Genomic DNA, 20059 nt, shown 5'->3' with positions numbered 1-20059 from the left:
TCCTTCGTATAGATTTCTCAACAGTTTTAAGGGCTCAAATTTGATGTCCGTTCCTCTTTAGGGTGCCTTCACACAGGACGAAGCGGAAATCTCGCTTTCAGTTTTACAGCGAAATCCTCTACAATGTAAGGTCCTGGCAGGTCCCTTTTGAATACATACTTGCAGCAGTATGTAAATCACCAGCCCCATAACCCTTAATTGACTTCCACTGTATACATTACCTGTCTTCAATCCTTGCTGCATGGGGTCCCGGCTTCCTGCTCTTCTGCCCAGCCAATTGGTGGCTGCGGCTGGGCAACACACTGATTTGCTGGGCGGTAGAGCAGGAAGTCGGGTGATTTACATAAATGCAATGGTCTGAAAGATCCGCTGCGAGTATGTATTCACAGGGACCTGCCAAGACCTTACATTGTAGCGGATCTCGCTGCGATACCTCCTGTGTGAAGGCAGCCTTAAAATGTGCAGTTCTGAATCATCCTATAAAATAAGATATTTCAAGAGGTATTTCAGGAAGTCATGCCGGTGCAAAAGAAGGGAAAAAGGGTTTGCCAGGGAACTCCGAGACTTGCAGCAGGTAACCACAACTGTAAGGTAACCATTGAACAGTTTCCACCCAGATTACTAATTCATTTTTTTATATTCTCCCTGCAAGTTGTATCCTATAACCCGAAAGACATAATTTATTGAGAATTGATAGCATGGCTGTTTTTTCTTCTCATTGCAGGATAATGTAGAGCTGTAATGTTAATGCTAAAATCAGCAGTAAAATATACTTTTAGCAGTTTTTGATTTCTCATAAGAGCCCTGCTGCTAGGAAAACATGCTAACCAAGTGCTATCCCCTTGTAGCTGATCCTTTTATTATGTTTGCTTTGTGGTTACCAAGCATGAGCTTTTAGCATCCAGCTGCCCAGTGGGTAACCGTGAGTGTACATAGATTGAATACAACAATGTGGGTCTGTTTTACATTCTGTCGACGGGAAGGTTTTTTTCATGTAAATATCAGACTGTAAATTAACTTGTGGGCTATATATGGCATTCTTATATGTTAAAAAATACATATCCTTACTATTTTATCAACCCTAAGCATGTCTACATATTTTATGTCAGCAATAGAAATTTCATTGTAATAAAACCTTATCTCAAAAGCTACTTGTATGTACAATCTAAAAGAATGATGTTAATCTCTGTGTATACTTTATTATTAGTTTTACTTTTATGTATTGTTTAATTGTGTATGTTGTGCTGCTTTTCAGCGTTTTGCCAGATGTAAAGCATTATACATTTTTACTTCTCTGCTTGCCTTTAGGCCAACATGTTTAGAATAGTAGGGTAATAGGAATTAAATGTTCACAAGTTTAAACCCCCCCACACGCTATTTTTTTCTTTTGTGTCATTAAGATATTAGTGCAGTGCTTGAATTAGATTAATAACGTTGTCTCTTGTTGGCCTAATGCCACTAACTGCGTCTAGTAATATGCTAGAGAACAAAGGTAAATTAATGTTTATTGTTTTGCCCAGGTGCTAATGAGAGAATCTGTGTTGCTATTGGTTCTTCTATAAATTTTTCTTTCCCCATGTTGATATTCTATTCATTTTGTAACTATGCTTTTTATTTTTATATCTGACTTCCTGCGGCAGTAGAGCATATTCAACTCACTTTAAAACTTAGGTCCGTGGCTATTTAGTTTTAAGCTATGTTCCCACAACCTCTTTTTGTGGTCATTTTACTTAACCTTTCTACGTGGCTGTTATCTTGGTGGCAAAATTTGGTCGCAATTTGCACAATACGTCCATATTTAAGCACCAAAAAGGCAACCACAAAATGGCCAAAAGGACTTTGTGGGAACATGACCTTAAAAGGGTTAGGGTCCTATTACACTGAGCGATTTTTAACCACTAACGATCGCAAACGAGATTATCGTTAACCTGAAAACGCTCACCATATTACACTGAGCGATAATCATTAGTAACGATCGTTACTATGATCGTTATTGCTATGGTTACTATGATCGTTTATTCCTTCTGATCCCAGAAAAACAATGAACAATGTGCTATTACACTGAACGATTAGTGAACAATGCAGAACTTGAACGAACGTGAAATTACAGCGATTAGCGAATGATTAACGATCATTTTAGGTTTAGATCTAAATCAACGATTAGCGTTTAAATTTGAACGATTTAACGATTTTTAGCACGATAATCGTTCTATGTAATAGGGCCCTTAGCCACTTTATAGTAAAATGTTTAGTGCACAGTATTAGTATAAGTGTACTCACTGCATTTACTGAGAGCAGCTCCTTGTGTACTTCATAGAGCTAAAATCAGGTGATTCTGTCCATGAGCTGGACAACATGGAGGAGAATGTGACCATGCCCCTCCCTATGTCCTCCATAGGCATATACAGGCTTAATGGTAGACACAGGGGGGAGAGGCAAGGTCACATTAATTCTCCTCCGTGTCGGCCATCTTATGGACAGAATCACCACAAAGCAAGGCAGCCCAGCCTGAAGGAGGTGTGTCTGATGTTGGGTCTATGAGGTACACAGGGAGCTGCTGTCAGTATATACAGTGAGTACACTTACTAATACTGTACACTGACCTATTTTACTATGAAGTGTCTAACCCCTTTAAGGTACAATTAAATTGCTTACTGAATGGAGAGTAGTTATCCAATCACTTTTGATGCGGCTGAACTTGGCATTTTTCAGGAAGAAAAAGAATGCCAGAATTGTTTCTGGCTTTTGTTGGATACTGTGGCCAGATGTTAGGTGACAGTCAATGGAGAATAATGAAACTCAATACTCACAGGACTTTTTTCAGGACAGTTTGGCATTTTTCAGTGCATTCATAGTTTTGTGAAGTCGCAGAAGGCCCTGCATATTGGCATTTTTTCTGGATACTGGAAAGAAATAGCAGGGGACGAAACTCCAGGCCTAAAAACACCTTTACTTATTTACACTAAAATGAGAACATAAAAAAAAAAAAGACTAAAAGCAGGGTATTTATTTTTTTCAGTCCAGGAAAAAGCTGTGCAAAGTTTGTGTCTGAGGGAAGGCTTTACTCACTGTACGTGCCGGCATTAGCTCCCTGTGTACCTCATAGAGCCAACAGCAGATTTCCCTCCTCCAGGCTGTGCTGCCTTGCTTTGTGGTGTTTCTGTCCATAAGATGGCCGACATGAAGGAGAATTAATGTGACTTTTCCTCTTCCCTCTGTGTCCACCATTAAGCCTGTATATGCCTATGGAGGACATAGGGAGGGGGCATGGTCAACATGGGAACATAGCCTAAAAATAAATAGCCACGGACCTAAGTTTTCAAGTGAGTTTAATATGCTCTACTGCCGCAGGAAGTCAGATATAACAATGAAAAGCATGGTTACAAAATGAATAGAATATCACTCACTTTGCCTCTGTGTTTGCAGATCAACATGGGGAAAGAACATTTTATAGAAGAACCAATAGCAACACCAAATGAATTTAGCGGCAATAGGTTTAATGTATGGTAATATAATGTATCCAAATGTTTCCAGGGGAGAACAAAATTGTGTTAAAGGAAAACCAAATGTCTGCATGTGTACACTGATTTATGATTTCTAAACAGGTGTATCCGTCAAAGTGACTCATTGCCTCCTCATCAGAATTGGTTTCCAAATACATTTTAGTTAATATTTATTTCAAATGGTTAGAGTTTTATTTATTTATATATATTTTTTTTACTGTTTCTGAGTTTTTCTCCATGCCATTTATGAATTGGTGGTTATCTAATTGCTTGTGGCTGTGAAGCATACTGTTGGGAATCATCACAGGGTGGGTAGGGGAGGGGGCTGCTGTTTCTATGAAGGTGTAAGTGAGGCTACGCTAATTATTCAGGCGTTCATACAGCTCCGCTTCATTATCACACCTTGATGATTGAGTTGTTGGTTATGCCACAGTGTTATGTCACTGTGCCTTTTAATGTACAGGTCACTTTCAGTTGCACTTGAGTTATGTAAAAGGAGAGACCAAATAATAATGCAGGATTATTTATATTTGATTTTATTAATTGAATATAATAGCTGCTCAAAATACAAATGTTTTGGCTTTTAAACACATGCAGAAAGGATACTGTTTTTGCATAAATGCTGCTTATAAAAAGATCAAAGTATACATTTGCACATCTATACAGATAAATGTATGCTCTATACATAACCAATAAATGTGATCTAAAAGGGGTTGTATAGAGATTAAATAAAATTCACAGTAGGGGGCTTTGAATCATCATGATGAACTCCCAATATATACTACTATGCTTATTCATTGGAGTCTTCTAGTATGAATACTTATGGGAGACATGAAAATACCCTCAGTTGTCTGTAGTGTGTATAGTATCTTTGGAAGGTATTTTTTATGTATTTGGGAAGAGGGGGTGTCTTATATACTGTAGCTATTAAATATCCTGTTTCTTTCTTCCTCTACCAAACAGCACACAGTACTGGCCTCATCTTAAACATATACTGAGTACCTGCCAGCACAGCCGCTAATCCAGACCACCACTGGATTAGAATGGAGTTTGCTCACTTTTCCATAATGCTTGGTTTGTATCCAATGATACCCCAACTTCTGGAGTAAGGGCTCATGCACACTGAGCAAAAGACGAGGAATTGAAGAAGAATCCGCTCTTAAATTCTGCTTGAAATTTTGTTCAATGGGATTTCTGCTCTGTTGTTCACACTGCAGAATTTCTGAGCAGAATTTTCTGCTGCAGATCTGCTTTCTGCCCAAAGAAGTGACATGTCACTTCTTTGGGCGGATTCTGCTAGAGGAATCCTATATAAGTCAATGGGGCTTGAATTCTGCTTAAAATTCTGCTTGAATTCCACTTGCATTCTGCTTGAAATCTGCTCAAATTCGGCTTCTATTCTGCTCCTATTCTGCCAGAGCAGGAATTTCAAGCAGAAATCTTCCCTCTTCAATTCCTTGTCTTTTGATTAGTGTGCATGAGCCCTTAGGGTGCCTTCACACCTACCGAATCCGCGGCGAGTTTGCAGCGAAATCAGCTGCAGATCCTGTACTGTGAAGCTCAATGGGTCCCATACACGGAGCTGATCCGCTGCCTGCATGGGACCCGGCCCCTTTAACCCCTGCGCCGCTGCCAGCAGCCCGCAGCTTACAGGCCCGGCCCCCCCTAAACCCATGCACCGCCCGCACGCCCGATCGCTGCCCCAGCCCCCCACACGCCCGATCGCCGTCCTGCCCCCCCCCCGCATGCCCGATCGCCGCCCCCCCCCCCCCCCACCCCACATGCCCGATCGCAGTCCCGCAACCCCGGCCCCGAACATACATCACCGGCTCGGCCCGTGGCTGTGTGATGCTCCCGTGGCAGGTGATGCATGCTCTGGGCCGGGGCTGCTATCGGGCGTGTGTGTGTGTGTGTGTGTGTGTGTGTGTGTGTGTGTGTGTGGGGGGGGGTGACGTGTGGGGGTTTAAGGGGGCCGGGGCTGTAAGCTGCGGATCCTGTAAGTGTGAAAGCACCCTTAGAGTTGACTTTGATGCTGATCTGGCAGTGGTTTTGCTGGCAAGTACTTTTTAAATAAGTAACAGAGTCCCTCACTTGGGTCCTCCGTTAGTAAGTCGATGCAGACAATAGTTAGTTTATCTCGGCTGATTGTGTCTTTTGGTCCTGACCTAAAATCATTGGCGGCTGACTGAGCATCACTACGTGTAATAGCGATGCACTGCTGACAACTCTGTAAAGAAAATAAATAAAGTATATATATACCTGTCCATTCTCTCTGGTATCTTCTTGGCTGCTCTCCGTAGCTGCAGGTGGAACTGCAGAGACTGGCTGAGCAGCCTGCGACTTCAGAGACAATCAGTAGCAGATAGCGCTTATTTACATTGCTGATTGGGCCGTGTAATATGGTCCTTAACCTGCCTTTTTCATACATTACAGAGACAGCGTGCTGAGTTCAGTGGTAGCCATGTACTACTTTACTGCTCGTGTGGTGCTGCTGACGGAGAATATAAGTTTTTCTGCCATATCCTGCACATTTTACAGATGGAGTCCTTTGCAGTGTGACTCCAGGTTTTCCCGTAGATCCCTAAGAGTCCTTGCAAAGTGATTTCCTGCAATAAGCGAACTTTAATACAAATACATTCGAATTTGAAATAAATTTGAAGTCTCCAAAACCATGTTAAAATGCCAGAATTTTGTCATGTGAATATATCAGAGAATTTTTTCAGAACTTTTTCTACCTTTAATCTCTACAATTCAATTGAAAAACAAACTGAAATCTTTTTAGGGTTTTGTTGAAGTACCCTTTGACTTTATAGCAGCATTCAGTCTTTCTGGGTCAGTCTATAAGTATGGCACATCTTTACCCACTGTTACTTGCAAAATTTCTCATAATCAGTCAAACTGCAAGGACATCTCCAATATACACTCCTCTTTTTTTAACCCACAGATTTTCAGTTCAGGTCTGGTCTTGCTGGGCTGTTTGAAAACTTTGATCTTTCAGCAAATTCTTTTATTGATGTGGAGCAATGTGTTGCATTGTTGTTATGCTAAAAAGTTAAATTTGTCTTCAGCTTTTTAGCAGAGGCCTGAAGGTTTTGTGTCAGAATTGACTGATATTTGTAACTGTTTGTAGTTCTCTCCACTTTGACCTTAAAGCTCCAGCTTCAGAAAAACTGCCCCAAAGCATAAAGCTGCCTCTGCCATGCTTCAATGTGGGTATGATGTTTTTTTGGTGTTATGGCTTTGCACTAAACATTTATTTTGGCACTATGGCTCATCAGACCATAAAATGTTTCCCCACATGCTTTTGCCAGACTTGTTGTAGGTTTTGCTAAAACATAGCTGGGCTTTGATATTTTTCCTTTTGTAAGAAAAGGCTTCTGTCTTTGGCACCATACCCCACAGACCAGACATCTGAAGATTATTGGAGATTGTTGTCACATGCAGTTCACAACCAGTACCTCCATAAGTTTCAACTAAGAAAATGTCAGGAAAACCCTACTAGCAAAAATGTATATGGAGTTATTCAGAATCACCATAGATGATGGCGACTTTCTACTGACTACTATTTACTTGTGTTTTAATGTAATGCCAATTCCGAACAGAATCACATTTCATGATTATAAGAGGCTGTTTAAATATTTTGGCCTTTTAACAGGGGTTTGACAATATGTTTTTTTTATATCCACTGTATGTGTTGTCAGAAGCACAAAACGTATTTAAAATATACCTGTCGTTATAAAAAGCTTTTGATCGAACCGGGTCTCAGTGTTCAGACCCATACTGATTAATTGATATAGTGGGGAGGGGACTTTAGCTGTGTTCTCTCCCTGCTCTGAGGCTTTTTATTCAGAGCGGAGACTGGACTTACTGCAGCGTTTCTCCTCCCCGCTCTATCTTCCAATTGGTACGGGTCTGAACATTTAGACCCGGACCGATCAAAACTTTTGATGTGTCAAAAGTTTTTTTTATAAAGACAGGTACACTTTAAAAGGTTTGCTTAGGAACTGAATAAACTGTCAAAAGTTTTGATCGGTCAGGGTCTAAGTTTTCAGATAGGAAGAACAAACCAGGAGGACTCCGCGCTCAGCCTGGTCCTCTACCGCTCTGTGTCACGTGAGGAGACTGCCCCATAAGTCTATGGGGCACGTCTCTTCTCACTGACACAGAACGGGGAGGCGACCATGCGGAAAACTTTTAAAATGTCTCCAGTATGTCAAAAGTGTTTTGTTTAAAGGGGTTATCCAACGCTACCAAAAAGGCCAGTTTCTTCCAGAGACAGCCCCACTCTTGTCTCCAGCTTGGGAGGGATGGAGCTGCTCACTTCCATTGAAGTGAATGGAGCTTAATTGCAAACCACACCTGAACTGGAGACAAGAGTCGTGTTGTCTCTGAAAGAAAGGGGCCATGTTTTTGTAGCACTGGATAACCCCTTTAAGGAGGTATAATAACTCAACTTTTGTATCCCTTAATATCAAACCATTTAAATGCAGATGCTTTATTTAAAGCGTAACTGTCATATTTTTTTTTATTGCAGAAATCAGTAGTATAAGCGATTTTAAGAAACTCTGTAATAGGTTTCATCAGCCAAAAAAGTCTCCTTCTGTACTCAAGAAGCAATCTCCCAGCCTCCCCCCCTGACTTCTTATCTGTGCATTATCAGGCAAACACATCTTCATTACAGAGAAGCCAGTGAAGACGGGCTCTGCTCTCTCCATTGTAAGCCTATGAAGGGGGTAGGGGCTGAGGGAGATGAGGGAGCAGGAAGAGGTGACATGAAGGTCAGCTGTTTGTAGACTCTCTGGGCACCTAAAACGCAGGATTCAGGTGTCAGAAAGGTCAGTGCTTATCTATGAACTTACTGAGAGAAGATTGCAGGGTGTTGTGCTGTGCAGGGCTGCTCTGTGCTCAGTCACTCCTAACAGCCCCTCCCCTCTCCATAGCCACATAATGGACACAGAAATCCTGCTTCATTTGATGTGAGGGGGGGGGGGCTGGGAGATTGCTTTTTCAGTCCAGAAGGAAACTCTCTTGGTTTATAAAACCTATTACAGAGTTTCTTAAAATCGCTTGTACTGTTGATATTTAATGTTTAAAAAAAAATTACCCTGAAATGACAGTTAGGCTTTAACTTATTGGCTGCAGAATGTTCCATTACAAAATTATAATGCACTACATTTAGAATCTGAGAAAGAGCTAACAATTAGGTCCTCACTCCTCTACTTAGAGGGGAACTCCAGGTAGAGGTTAAAAAAAAATCCTTCTGCAGAAGCATATAGCATCACTTACCGTAATGCTATACTTTCTGTATTTTGTGGCTATACTTCATGGTTGCAAAACAGGAGTCCGTGGAGCCTCGGTTGCGAGTCTCAAAACACGGGATAGCCAGATATCTCTAGCCTGTTGCCACGGGGTGCCTCCATGATAGGGAGAGCACCACACCACCCTGATAAATAGCCCCTTAAGTCCCACTCGGTTGCGAGTATTGGAACATAAATAGGGAAACACCAGGGTGGCCCCTTTTGTCAATGTCTAACTCAAGGTGCGAGTATTGCGATCATGACAAGGGCTTGCCAAGGCAGGCTTCCGTCCACAGACAGCCATTTCGGGGTTTTTGCCCCTCGTCAGTGTGGAGTAGGATTCTGGCTAGTTGGGGCAATAGCAAATCGACCAACAAAACACAGTAATCACTGAACTCAAGGAGAACAGTGAAAAAAAAATTCCAATGAAGTACTCAATCAAGAGTCTCCACTGATGCCCCCAAAAATTGTGGAGACTCTTGATTGAGTACTTCATTGGAATTTTTTTTCACTGTTCTCCTTGAGTTCAGTGATAACTGTGTTTTGTTGGTCGATTTGCTATTGCCCCAACTAGCCAGAATCCTACTCCACACTGACGAGGGGCAAAAACCCCGAAACGGCTGTCTGTGGATGGAAGCCTGCCTTGGCAAGCCCTTGTCATGATCGCAATACTCGCACCTTGAGTTAGACATTGACAAAAAGGGGCCACCCTGGTGTTTCCCTATTTATGTTCCAATACTCGCAACCGAGTGGGACTTAAGGGGCTATTTATCAGGGTGGTGTGGTGCTCTCCCTATCATGGAGGCACCCCGTGGCAACAGGCTAGAGATATCTGGCTATCCCGTGTTTTGAGACTCGCAACCGAGGCTCCACGGACTCCTGTTTTGCATATTTAAATTTTTCGGGGCATCAGTGGAGACTCTTGATTGAGTACTTCATTGGAATTTTTTTTTCACTGTTCTCCTTGAGTTCAGTGATAACTGTGTTTTGTTGGTCGATATACTTCATGGTTGAGCAGTTGTACACAGTACTACAGGTTCCAGAATGCAATGCTTTTCCTCAGCTGTTCATCACAGTCCTTCACCCTGCACATTCTCTTCCAAAGTTGTTTGAAGAACATCTGGGCTGTGTTCACAGGCTAGGCTGTGCAGTTTCATTGTGTTACTGAATTATTTGCAGTACTTTATCATTTCATTGTAGTCCCACCCACACAGCACGCTGTATTCTCTACCTGTAACGCTGATATTGGGATAAAGTAAAGAACTTTTTTTTATTTTATTTTTTTCTTTTCATCTCCATGCACATATTATGATCAAGCTCCTTTTAACTTTGAATAGATATCTTACATAGGAAGTTATGAATCATTTTTGTCCAGGTGGGATTGGCAGTACCAGCTCTGATCTCTGCCATTAAGCATAATTTAATTGTGTTACTGCATCATTTTTGTGAATACGCTGCAGTACTGCAATGAGGGTCCAACATGTGTGAACACAGCCCTAATTTTACTGCAGAGTTTTGCACAATCTGCAAAGTTGCAGCAGCTGCTTCTGGCGGATCAGAGATGGTGAATCACTTAGATGATTGGGGGATCCAGCCAAGCCTCCTGTGACATCACACCCTGCCTGGAGCAGGAGAAAATGTGGATTGGCACAGAGGCCATTTTTCTTCACTTCCTGGATTTCAATCAGCTACCAGTGTGGCAGAAACGCACAGATATGGTAATACATTATATAGACACGTCTATATAACTTTTATTGCACTTTTAATAGAAAACCAGTTTTCCTTATGTGGATTTCCCCTTTAACAATCTTTATCTTGGTGGGTGGCGCTGTTACTGAATGTCACAGACAACCCCTTTAACTTCTTTAAAAACTAGGAAAACTTTCTATTACATTTTATTTATTCAATGATTTTAAAGATCTCTAACAATTATCTTTTCCAGTTCAACACTTTTCAGTTCAACCACTCTGTGGTATGCAGTTGATGTGCAGATTATAAGTTTGACTTTGAAGACAAGAGTTATTTGTTACTAGCTATCCAAATCCTGTTCTACTTTATAGAGTCAAGCACATAAATCTATTAGGTCCTGTTTTATGTCTTAATTTGGGATTTGTGGAACATTAGGTAAAAAAAAAAAGCTTTGAGATTACCACCCAAATTGCTTTAAAGAGTGCTCTTCTGATTGGTTGCTGCTCAAAGAAAATGCTCTGGATATGCAGATGGTCGTCTTTTACAGAGATTTCACTGTATTTTCCTGATGATTCTACGTTTAGTGTTTAACATAGATTGTTGGCTGGTTAATAAAGCAGTTGTCTCAGATATTGGTTACCTGCCTGTCTGCATTTGCTTCAAACAACATTTTCTAACACACACACAATCATTAAATTTTAAAAGCCGAGGAGGATACAGCAGCATTGATGCATACAATAGCTTTGCCTAAAGCCAAGATTATCAACTAGAGACATGGTTCATAACTGGAGACATGGTTTATGGCCAAGAGGTGAGGCCTAATATTGGCTGGCTCTCTGTTGATTTTTACACAGCCTGAAGTGTTTCAGGGGAAGCGGTGTTTGAATAAAGTGCTTTTAACCCATATTTGCTCTGAGGCATTTAAAAATAGAGATGCCATTTTCTCCTAAAAGAGGAAGACAATCCTTTTCCCTGGGAGGCTTTGCTGCAACATCTCTGATTTGATTTTTACTTCCCATATACAAGCGGTCTCATAGGTTAAGGGTGGACTTAACATAATCTTCTAATACAAAGATACAAAGCACAGCTGGATACTGCTGATTTCATATATATATATATATATATATATATATATATATATATATATATAGTAGACATGTCACTGGTAAAGTGTGCGAGGGGGTGTACATCTCACCTAGGTTACAGCTTAGTGTGAGATGGTAAATCTGGGAGAGATCGGTTGCTCAGCAGTGATATGCTGCTGAGTCGTTGTTTAAGTTTTCCGGGCCGGATTTACTGGAATGGCGGATAGGTTGGTAGTGGGATCTGCCATTCCCTCCCCCTCGATCCAGTGTGGGTTTTGGGATCAGGTGAGCTCTGATCCCAATCAGCCTGAGAAGGCAAAAAGCTCTCACAGTGTACAGGTCCTTGCTCTTAGCCAGGAGGAAACAGCCTGCATGCTGTAGTTGCTGGGAGCAAGGGATACCACTGCTGCTGGGGATTGTCCATACCCTGCGATACTGTTATCAAAGTGGCGGAGAGGTAACCTGTTGTGTTAGTTAGCGCCCAGACGGGCAAGACCTTTTGTTTTGTTTTGGTCTTTAAGCACAGTGTTGCTATATTTCTGTTATGGACTGTTTATGCTACAAATAAACTCCAAGCTGTTTTATAAGTCCAAGTGTGCTGCTGAGCTGTGTCCAACACACCATCCCCCGGGAAGATCCTTACAATATATATATATATATATATATATATATATATATATATATATATATATATATATATATATTTGCATTTTAGCAGATTGATTTGCAATGAAAATAAATTCCCTGCGCTTGTTCATTATAAATAGGTTTTGAATACAGTGAATGTATGATGACATGAACTACAGATTGCTACGTTTCCCCTTGTAGATACCGCGTGTTACACTTACATATTTTTTACTAAATTTATATAATTTTGAAATATAGCCGTTTTAAAAAAATGTTCTTTGTTTAATCTGCTATTAGACATTGTGCGGCAGCTGTAGGAGCTCTCAGCTGCCGCCATTGTCTGTGCTGGGAACACATTGTATGTCTTGGCCATAACTTGCCTGGTCTTCTCAAGCGCTACAGCGCACACAGTACTGGTGGCAGAGAACCTTCCTTAGTGTATTGCTTATCACTAGCACTTTGTGTGCTGCAACCCCTAGCAGAGCGAGTATGAGCAGGCGGCATGTAGTAATCACTGCACATTCTACTAGAGGCGCAAGGTGCTAGTGACTGAACCTCTCCTAGTGTATTGTATACTCTAATGCCTAGCTAAGATACATTACAATGTAAGGGTGCAAACACACACAGCAGATACGCAGCAGATTTGATGCTGTGTTCAGTTATTTAGACCTAATCTGCTGCGTATCGCAGCAGTAAATACGCAGCGTATATGCCGTGTGTGTTTGTACCCTAAAAGACACTAGTGGAGGTTTTCTGTCACTAGGGCAGGGTGCGGTGACCAGAGTATGATAAGTCCTTTTTAGTTCCTGAAACAGATGTTGGTGGCAGCAGAGTGCCCGGTCACCCATTACTGTTGCCACACAGTGTGTGTGCAGATTGAGCAGAAACAGTATTTTTAAAAAATATATTACATTAAAAATGTATGTTTTAGATAGGACAAAATTGTATTCACTGGAATTCTCTTTTAAAGTAGATTTAAAAAAGGCCAACATCTGTGGCTTAACCCCTTTAAGTGACCAGGGATAAGCTACAATTCATGGCACTACCATACATATATGTATGCATAAGCCAAAAAGACAGAAATGGCTGCACATCGCACCCATGGCTGACACGAAAGCCATTTCTGTCTTTTTGGCTTGTGCATACATATATGTATGGCATGTGCTGAGATTAACTTTTGAAGGGCCATGGCTTTATACTGTTAATCAGTGGGTGCTGTTATTTTGGATCATCCCCACTCACATTTTATTGGTCTATTCTAGATTGTCATCTGTAAGGGTCCATTTACATAGAAAGATTATCTGACAGATTATCTGCCAAAGATTTGAAGCCAAAGCCAGGAACAGACTATAAACAGACATCAGGTCATAAAGGAAAGCCTGAGATTTCTCCTCTTTTCAAATCCATTCCTGGCTTTGGCTTCAAATCTTTGGCAGATAATCTGTCAGATAATCTTTCTGTGTAAATGGACCCTAAGTTCTGGTTACATAGAATTTTTTCCTTCAAATTTATATATCAATCAGCTCATCTCCTCTTGCTCTATAACAGTGCTTCTCAAGCTGTGAGGCGTCCCCCAGTTGCTGGTTAAGCACAGCTGGGGAAGCAGTTCTCACAAAGGTGTCCTTTCCCTGACTGCAACAGTCACTGCTTTAAGAACACCATTGACTCATTTTGTACTTATTTTATGTTATACAGAGATTAGGAGACAAATGGAGGGTAGTCTAAGCAATAGTTTTTATATTTGCATGGACTTCTACCACAGATGGTGAGGGCCCAGCAGGGGCGTAATGTCTCCCGGCCCCTGGTGCGAGTGGTCAACTTGCACCCCCCCCCCCCTTTCACCAAGCAATGCTGCTGGTAGGTGTATGTGTATGTGTGTGTATATATATATGTATATGTATATGTATATATATATATATATATATATATATATATATATATATATATATATATATATATATATATATTGTACCGCAAGACGGATATTACCAATAACACCAGCATATAGAAAGAGAAAATATTATCACCATACATATTACCGCCATACTGTTACTGACCAAATCCTGTATACTGAGACCAATATTGCCAATAATACGAGTATACAAGGGGCAAATATTACTGCCACACCACATCCACTACCATCACCACCATATTGTTATTGACCAAATCCAGTATAACACGTAACAAATATTACCACCACATACTGACTAACACCGCCACATACTGACTAACACCACCGCTGCTACTGAATAAGATCCACTGTACACAGACCACTATCACCTCATACAGTCATATAGAGGTGGACGCAGCTCCACACAGGTTGTATACACCATATAAATTACAGTGCAGTTATATCAGGTGACTCACAGGGGACGTCTTCTCTGATCGGAGGTCTTCCCTTTTCATTTTCTTCTTCTCCATCTGCCCTAGGCCATTATGAGAACTTCTCCGAGCCACAAATCCACAGAATCTGCCAGACAGACATATTAGGCTCCTCACACTGGCACCATCCTCATCTCTTTACACACTGCACATCTGTATTGGCCCCTTTACACTCTCATTTAGTGGGTAGCCCTGACACTATGTAACCCCCCCCCTTATAGTATATATAGATGCCCCCCACTGCATGTTGCCCCCCCTTTATAGATGGCCCCCTCTCTCCCCCACCCCTTATAGATGGCCCCCTCTTCTCCCTTCCTTATAGATGGCGCCCTCCCCCCCTTATAGATGCCCCCCTCTCCCCCCCCTATAGATGGCCCCCTCTCCTTTTAGATGGCCCCCTCTCCTTTTAGATGGCCCCCTCTCCTTTTAGATGGCCCCCTCTCCTTTTAGATGGCCCCCTCTCCTTTTAGATGGCCCCCTCTCCTTATAGATGGCCCCCTCTCTCCCCCCATTTTAGATGCCACCCTCTCTCCCCCCCATTATAGATGCTCCCTCTCCCCCCTCCCCTTATAGATGGCCCCCTCTCCCCCTCCCCTTATAGATGCCCCCCTCTCCCCCTCCCCTTATAGATGCCCCCCTCTCCCCTATAGATGCCCCCTCTCCCCCCCTTGAAGATGGCACCCTCTTTCCCCCATCCTTATAGATGCCCCCCTCTCCCCCATTAAAGATGGGCCCTCTTCTCCCTCCTTGTAGATGCCCCCTCTCCCTCCATTATAGATGGCCTTCTCTTTCATCTATGCTAAGCAGAATTTAAAAAAAAACACAAACTCACCTAACAACCCGCTCCCCCGGCGATCCTCTCTTCCTTCAGGCTCGTCCGGCCCCCGGCTGTTGCGCAGCTGCCGGGGGTGTGCCGTGCATCAGTGAACTCCCTATGCGCCGGGGCTGGGACTTCCGGCACAGGAAGCGTCTCTGACGTGCGCTTCCTGTGCCGGAAGTCAGGGCCACAGGAGGCACAGGGAGTTCACTAATGCGCCGCGCTGCCGGGGGTGTCCCGTCCTATCCCGCGCATCAGCCGGTGGCCCGGACAAGCCTGCTCTTAAGACCGCGACCGCTGCAACCCTGGTAGCTACGCCACTGGGGCCCAGCATTCTCTTGGTCAGTCTGGTGAGGCCCAGGCATCATTTTGTCTGTTGGGTGAGGCTCCAGTAGAAAAAGTTTGAGAAGCACTGGTCTATAATATGATGTTTGAAGGAAGGTCTATGCTTTTAATGTAATAGGTTCTTTAAGTAAAAAATGTAATAACTTTATGGGGAACATTGGCCTATATTTTCACATCAGTGTTTCCCAGGCACCAAGATGACTAGATTAGGTAGTTCATTTGTATGTACTAGTGTCTATAGTCTACTGAAAATATCTGTTCTCTCCATTAGATGAACTATTGCAGCAGACTATTAGTAGACATTGCTTTCCTTGTTTTTGCTGTAGACTGTATTGTTGTGATACAGTAACCTAGAATGTTTTATGTCCACGTTAACTTATCTTTCGCTATAGTACTGCACATTTATGTAGTGACCAATTGCTTAAATGTTCAGGTATGGTTTCTGTATTTTACACTTGTGTATTGTATACTGTCCTGTAGCACATTATACCCAATAGTTTACCAGATACTACCCTTACAGCTGCTTGGATTTTAAGTATATATATTATGGCTTAAATGTATATTCTCACTGCTAGGTTTATAAGAATTTGATATAATGCAGGGTTATTCATGTCTGAATGAACAATAGAAAATTCATATGCGCAAAAATATGTCAACCCCAGTCCTGACACATTACTTTCCTGTTTAAAATAGGGACTCAACAAGAGCTAACCAGGTTAACAGAGGACACAGAAGTTCAGGCAGATGACACATCCCAGTCTGAATGTGACATTTCCTATAGCATGCACAGTTTCATTGAGAAGCTGTCCATACTGCCCTCAGGAAAGATTACATTCACTTACGCTGTACTTGAACTTTATTGGATTCTACGATTCTGGGACTTTCCCAGCTAGTTTAAAACAATGAACAGCGCTGGAAAAATAAAAAGTAATTACTATTCCTATCAAATTCTGATGTAATCGTGCTGATTACATGATGAGCCAGGGCTAGACTATACAGGAATAAGAAGACTAGACTTTACCCACAGTCATAGCCTTTTAACCACTTACAGTCTCTAGCATCCATCATAATTCAGGCTTGCTTAAGGTTCCTGTGTAGGCATTATTATACAAATTTTCATAAGACTAATTTAAAACCCCCTATATGATATGTCGTCTATACAGTGGTCCCTCAACTTACAGTGGCCTCGGGTTACAATATTTTCAACATGCAGTGTTCCTACCTGAACCATTGGAACTTGAGACCAGACTGAACATACATTGCTATGAACAGCCAGGATCTACAGCACATGTGAATAACTAGAGGATTGGCCAATAAAAGTGGCCATACCCCAGTAATAGTGAAGTCCATGCAGTGAATGACTGCACATAGACCCAAAGCAAAGAGCAACCATAATTAATTAACATAGCTGCCAGGAATAAAGACACAGACACCGATGTAACTTTTGCTGGGTGGTGATCGGCCACAGCTTTTAATTATTTCTCAAACCAAACCAATAACCGGGCACGTAGTGACGAACTCTTAGACCGAGGGGTGTAAAGGGGTATGCCGGACAACAGACTCCTGCCGTGCAAGTCCGCCTTACTAACCCAACACGCCTGCTTAGCAGGTAATTTCCGCCAGCTGTGACTTATGTATGATTACAAAAAGAAAGCACAAAAAGAAACAAAACACCATGACAAACCAAGATCAAAAGGGAGGGCGGGTGGGCAAACCGGCTGCAGATCAGTCCTGTGGAGACTGAGGGCAGGAAGAGGAAGTTCAGGTTCCTAAAGGCAGAGGGAGGGGTTAGAGCAAGGAGGGAATCCGGCCTATTGGCCACAGAGCTCATAGGAAACATACAGGAGCTGTCTGAGAGGGGTGTGGGGAGGAGTTACAGCCTCACAGTAACTGTTAACCCTTTCCTGGCAGCTGCTAACGATCAGGTTTTAGGAGGAAATAGTGCACCCTCCATATCCAGTCAGTATGCACCCTCCATATCCAGTCAGGTGCCTTCCAGGCTGTCTAGTAGCCCCTTTAGTAGTGTGATACTACATGTCCTGTACTGCTCTTTACCGGTGCCAGGACAAGCTGTTCCTTTGGGCACCAGGTGAGGGTGGCCTTATTTTATTTTTCTGGGACCTTGTGTGATCTGTAAAGAACCCTAAGCACTTTCCAGTCCTCTACATAAAAAGTAATTTACAGTCTCCAGTAGCTCTTTCTGACTGTTGTAAGGACTTGCGTTATCCATATTATATATAAAAGCTAATTTTCTTTCTCAACTTGTAGAAAACCCCCTTCCCCTTAGTGACACGGCTCAATTAGCATCAATTGAACCGTGTCATAGAGGGGCAGGAGTTTCCTCCCACTGGGGTGGGCCGGCCCGCCTCCAGTGCTTCAGCCCGGCCTGGTGCTTGGTAATAGACCCTGCTTTCCTAACTGTACATTCGTTTTAAATAGTAAAGATAACCAAACAAGCTGATATCCTTGTGAAGCGCTATGTCATTGATGGTACAGGAGAGTACTTCATTGGGATGATGTCTTTGATGTTACATTAAAATGTATACCTTTTATGTATGACTACACATATTATCCCTTTGTTTTACATGAATAAATGTACTTTTAATTGTTATTTCAGGGCATCCTATATAAACACTGTAGTTTAATCCTTTATCCATGTTAGTTATCTTCTTATTTTTCTTTAAACACCACCTCTCTCTGCCTGTCAGCGCGTTTCGAGGGGATGATTGACTCTTAGTACTGTCAGTTTGAATAGGTTTATATACTCGCAGCAGAATTTTCATTACGCTGCAAATATGTAAAACCCCATCTTAAAGGGGTAGTGCGGCGCTAAGAAATTATTCACAGAATAACACACATTACAAAGTTATACAACTTTGTAATGTATGTTATGTCTGTGAATCGGCCCCTTCCCTGTGTCCCACCACCCCCACCCGTGTACCCGGAAGTGTTGGTGCATTATACATTACCTGATCCGTGCCGCGCATGTCCGCCATCTTGTGCCAAACGTCTTCTTCGGACGGATGGCCGAACCGCTCCGACTGTCCCTAGTGCCGGCCGCCTTCTGCAGCGTCATCAGATGCTCAGCCACGATTGGCTGAGCATAACTTTGTGATGTGTGTTATTCTGTGAATAATTTCTTAGCGCCGCACTACCCCTTTAAACCCGCCACGGCCCAGTGAATACCTTACCCGTCCGCGTTCTGGCCTGCTTCTGAGGCTCCCAGCATCCAGACTGATTGTCTGAGCGGGAGGTCAGGGTGCCACAGAGGGTAGGCTGGTGTTATGGGGGATGGGGCTTTACATACTCGCAGCGGAATGAAAATCGACCGTTGTTTAATTCTAACAGAGCCGCGTCATACAGGGGAGGGAATTCCCTCCCACTGGGGGCGGACCGGCCTACCTCCAGTGCTTGAGCACTGGTCAGTTCCGATGCATAGAACGGCGCCGTGCACTGGAACCAGGCCTCGGTCCGAAAAACGGATTGCGACACTGGCTTCCCCGTGACGGAGCCGTTTAATCCGTGGGTTCAGCTTAAGGAGGATGTACCTGGTGGTACATCCTCTTTAAGCAGATCCAATACTTGCTGTATTATAGCTCATATAGGTGTTACTGAGGGCCTAATGGTAATTGTTTAGCATGCAGTACAATTACAGTGTTAAGAGCATCACTGAATAAACAGTTCTTTAGCATAATTTATTTTTTGTTTTATTTTTTTTTTCCTCTTCTCCAGGAAATGGCAAAAATTTTGAACCATCCCCGGGTCTATGCATTTCTTCATATCCCAGTGCAGTCTGCTTCAGACAGTGTGCTTATGGACATGAAGAGAGAATACTGTGTAGCAGACTTCAAAAGAGTGGTGAATTTCTTGAAAGAGAGGTATGTTTACTTGTGCGCTGACTGAGATTAGCAGCACTTTCTTCCACAACATCTGAAAGGTAACTTACTCCTATCACTGCAGAGAAAAATGATGACTAAATCTTCAAGGTTCTTATATTCTTTGGAACAAAGCATTCATGTGTCTTTTCACATTCTTCTGAATGACTTTCATCCATGGGAGTTGTACATTTTACTGCTCAGAAAATGAGATTTTTTTCCCTCCAGCTTGTGAAGACAAGTGTGAATCTGGATATGAGCAGGTATAGGCTGTGAGCTTTCCTCCATAGCGGCAGCTTTGAAAGGAAAATGACAGTACTGTGCCTTCTCTCTGGTGACACAGGACACAGCGTTTTACCCAGTGCTGGAGATGTGACAGATATTGTCATCTATGAGACATCACTTTATGCATGGTCATGTCTCAGTGCAGTGTATTGCT

The 20059-nt window shown here is 42.5% G+C and overlaps 1 protein-coding gene across 1 annotated transcript in view; it reads left to right on the top strand.

The window, feature by feature from the left end:
- The window catches only part of CDKAL1 (CDK5 regulatory subunit associated protein 1 like 1), a 679847-nt gene that overhangs the window by 431933 nt on the left and 227855 nt on the right, over positions 1 to 20059 (top strand). Inside the window, 1 exon segment of the mRNA XM_069957933.1 lies at positions 19478 to 19623. Within this exon segment, the coding sequence (XP_069814034.1) occupies positions 19478 to 19623 (146 nt within the window).

Source organism: Dendropsophus ebraccatus, chromosome 2 (assembly GCF_027789765.1).
Source record: "Dendropsophus ebraccatus isolate aDenEbr1 chromosome 2, aDenEbr1.pat, whole genome shotgun sequence".
Classification (NCBI taxonomy): domain Eukaryota; kingdom Metazoa; phylum Chordata; class Amphibia; order Anura; family Hylidae; genus Dendropsophus; species Dendropsophus ebraccatus.
The sequence above is the reverse complement of the archived record's forward strand: the minus strand, read 5'-3'. Positions and strand labels throughout refer to the sequence as shown.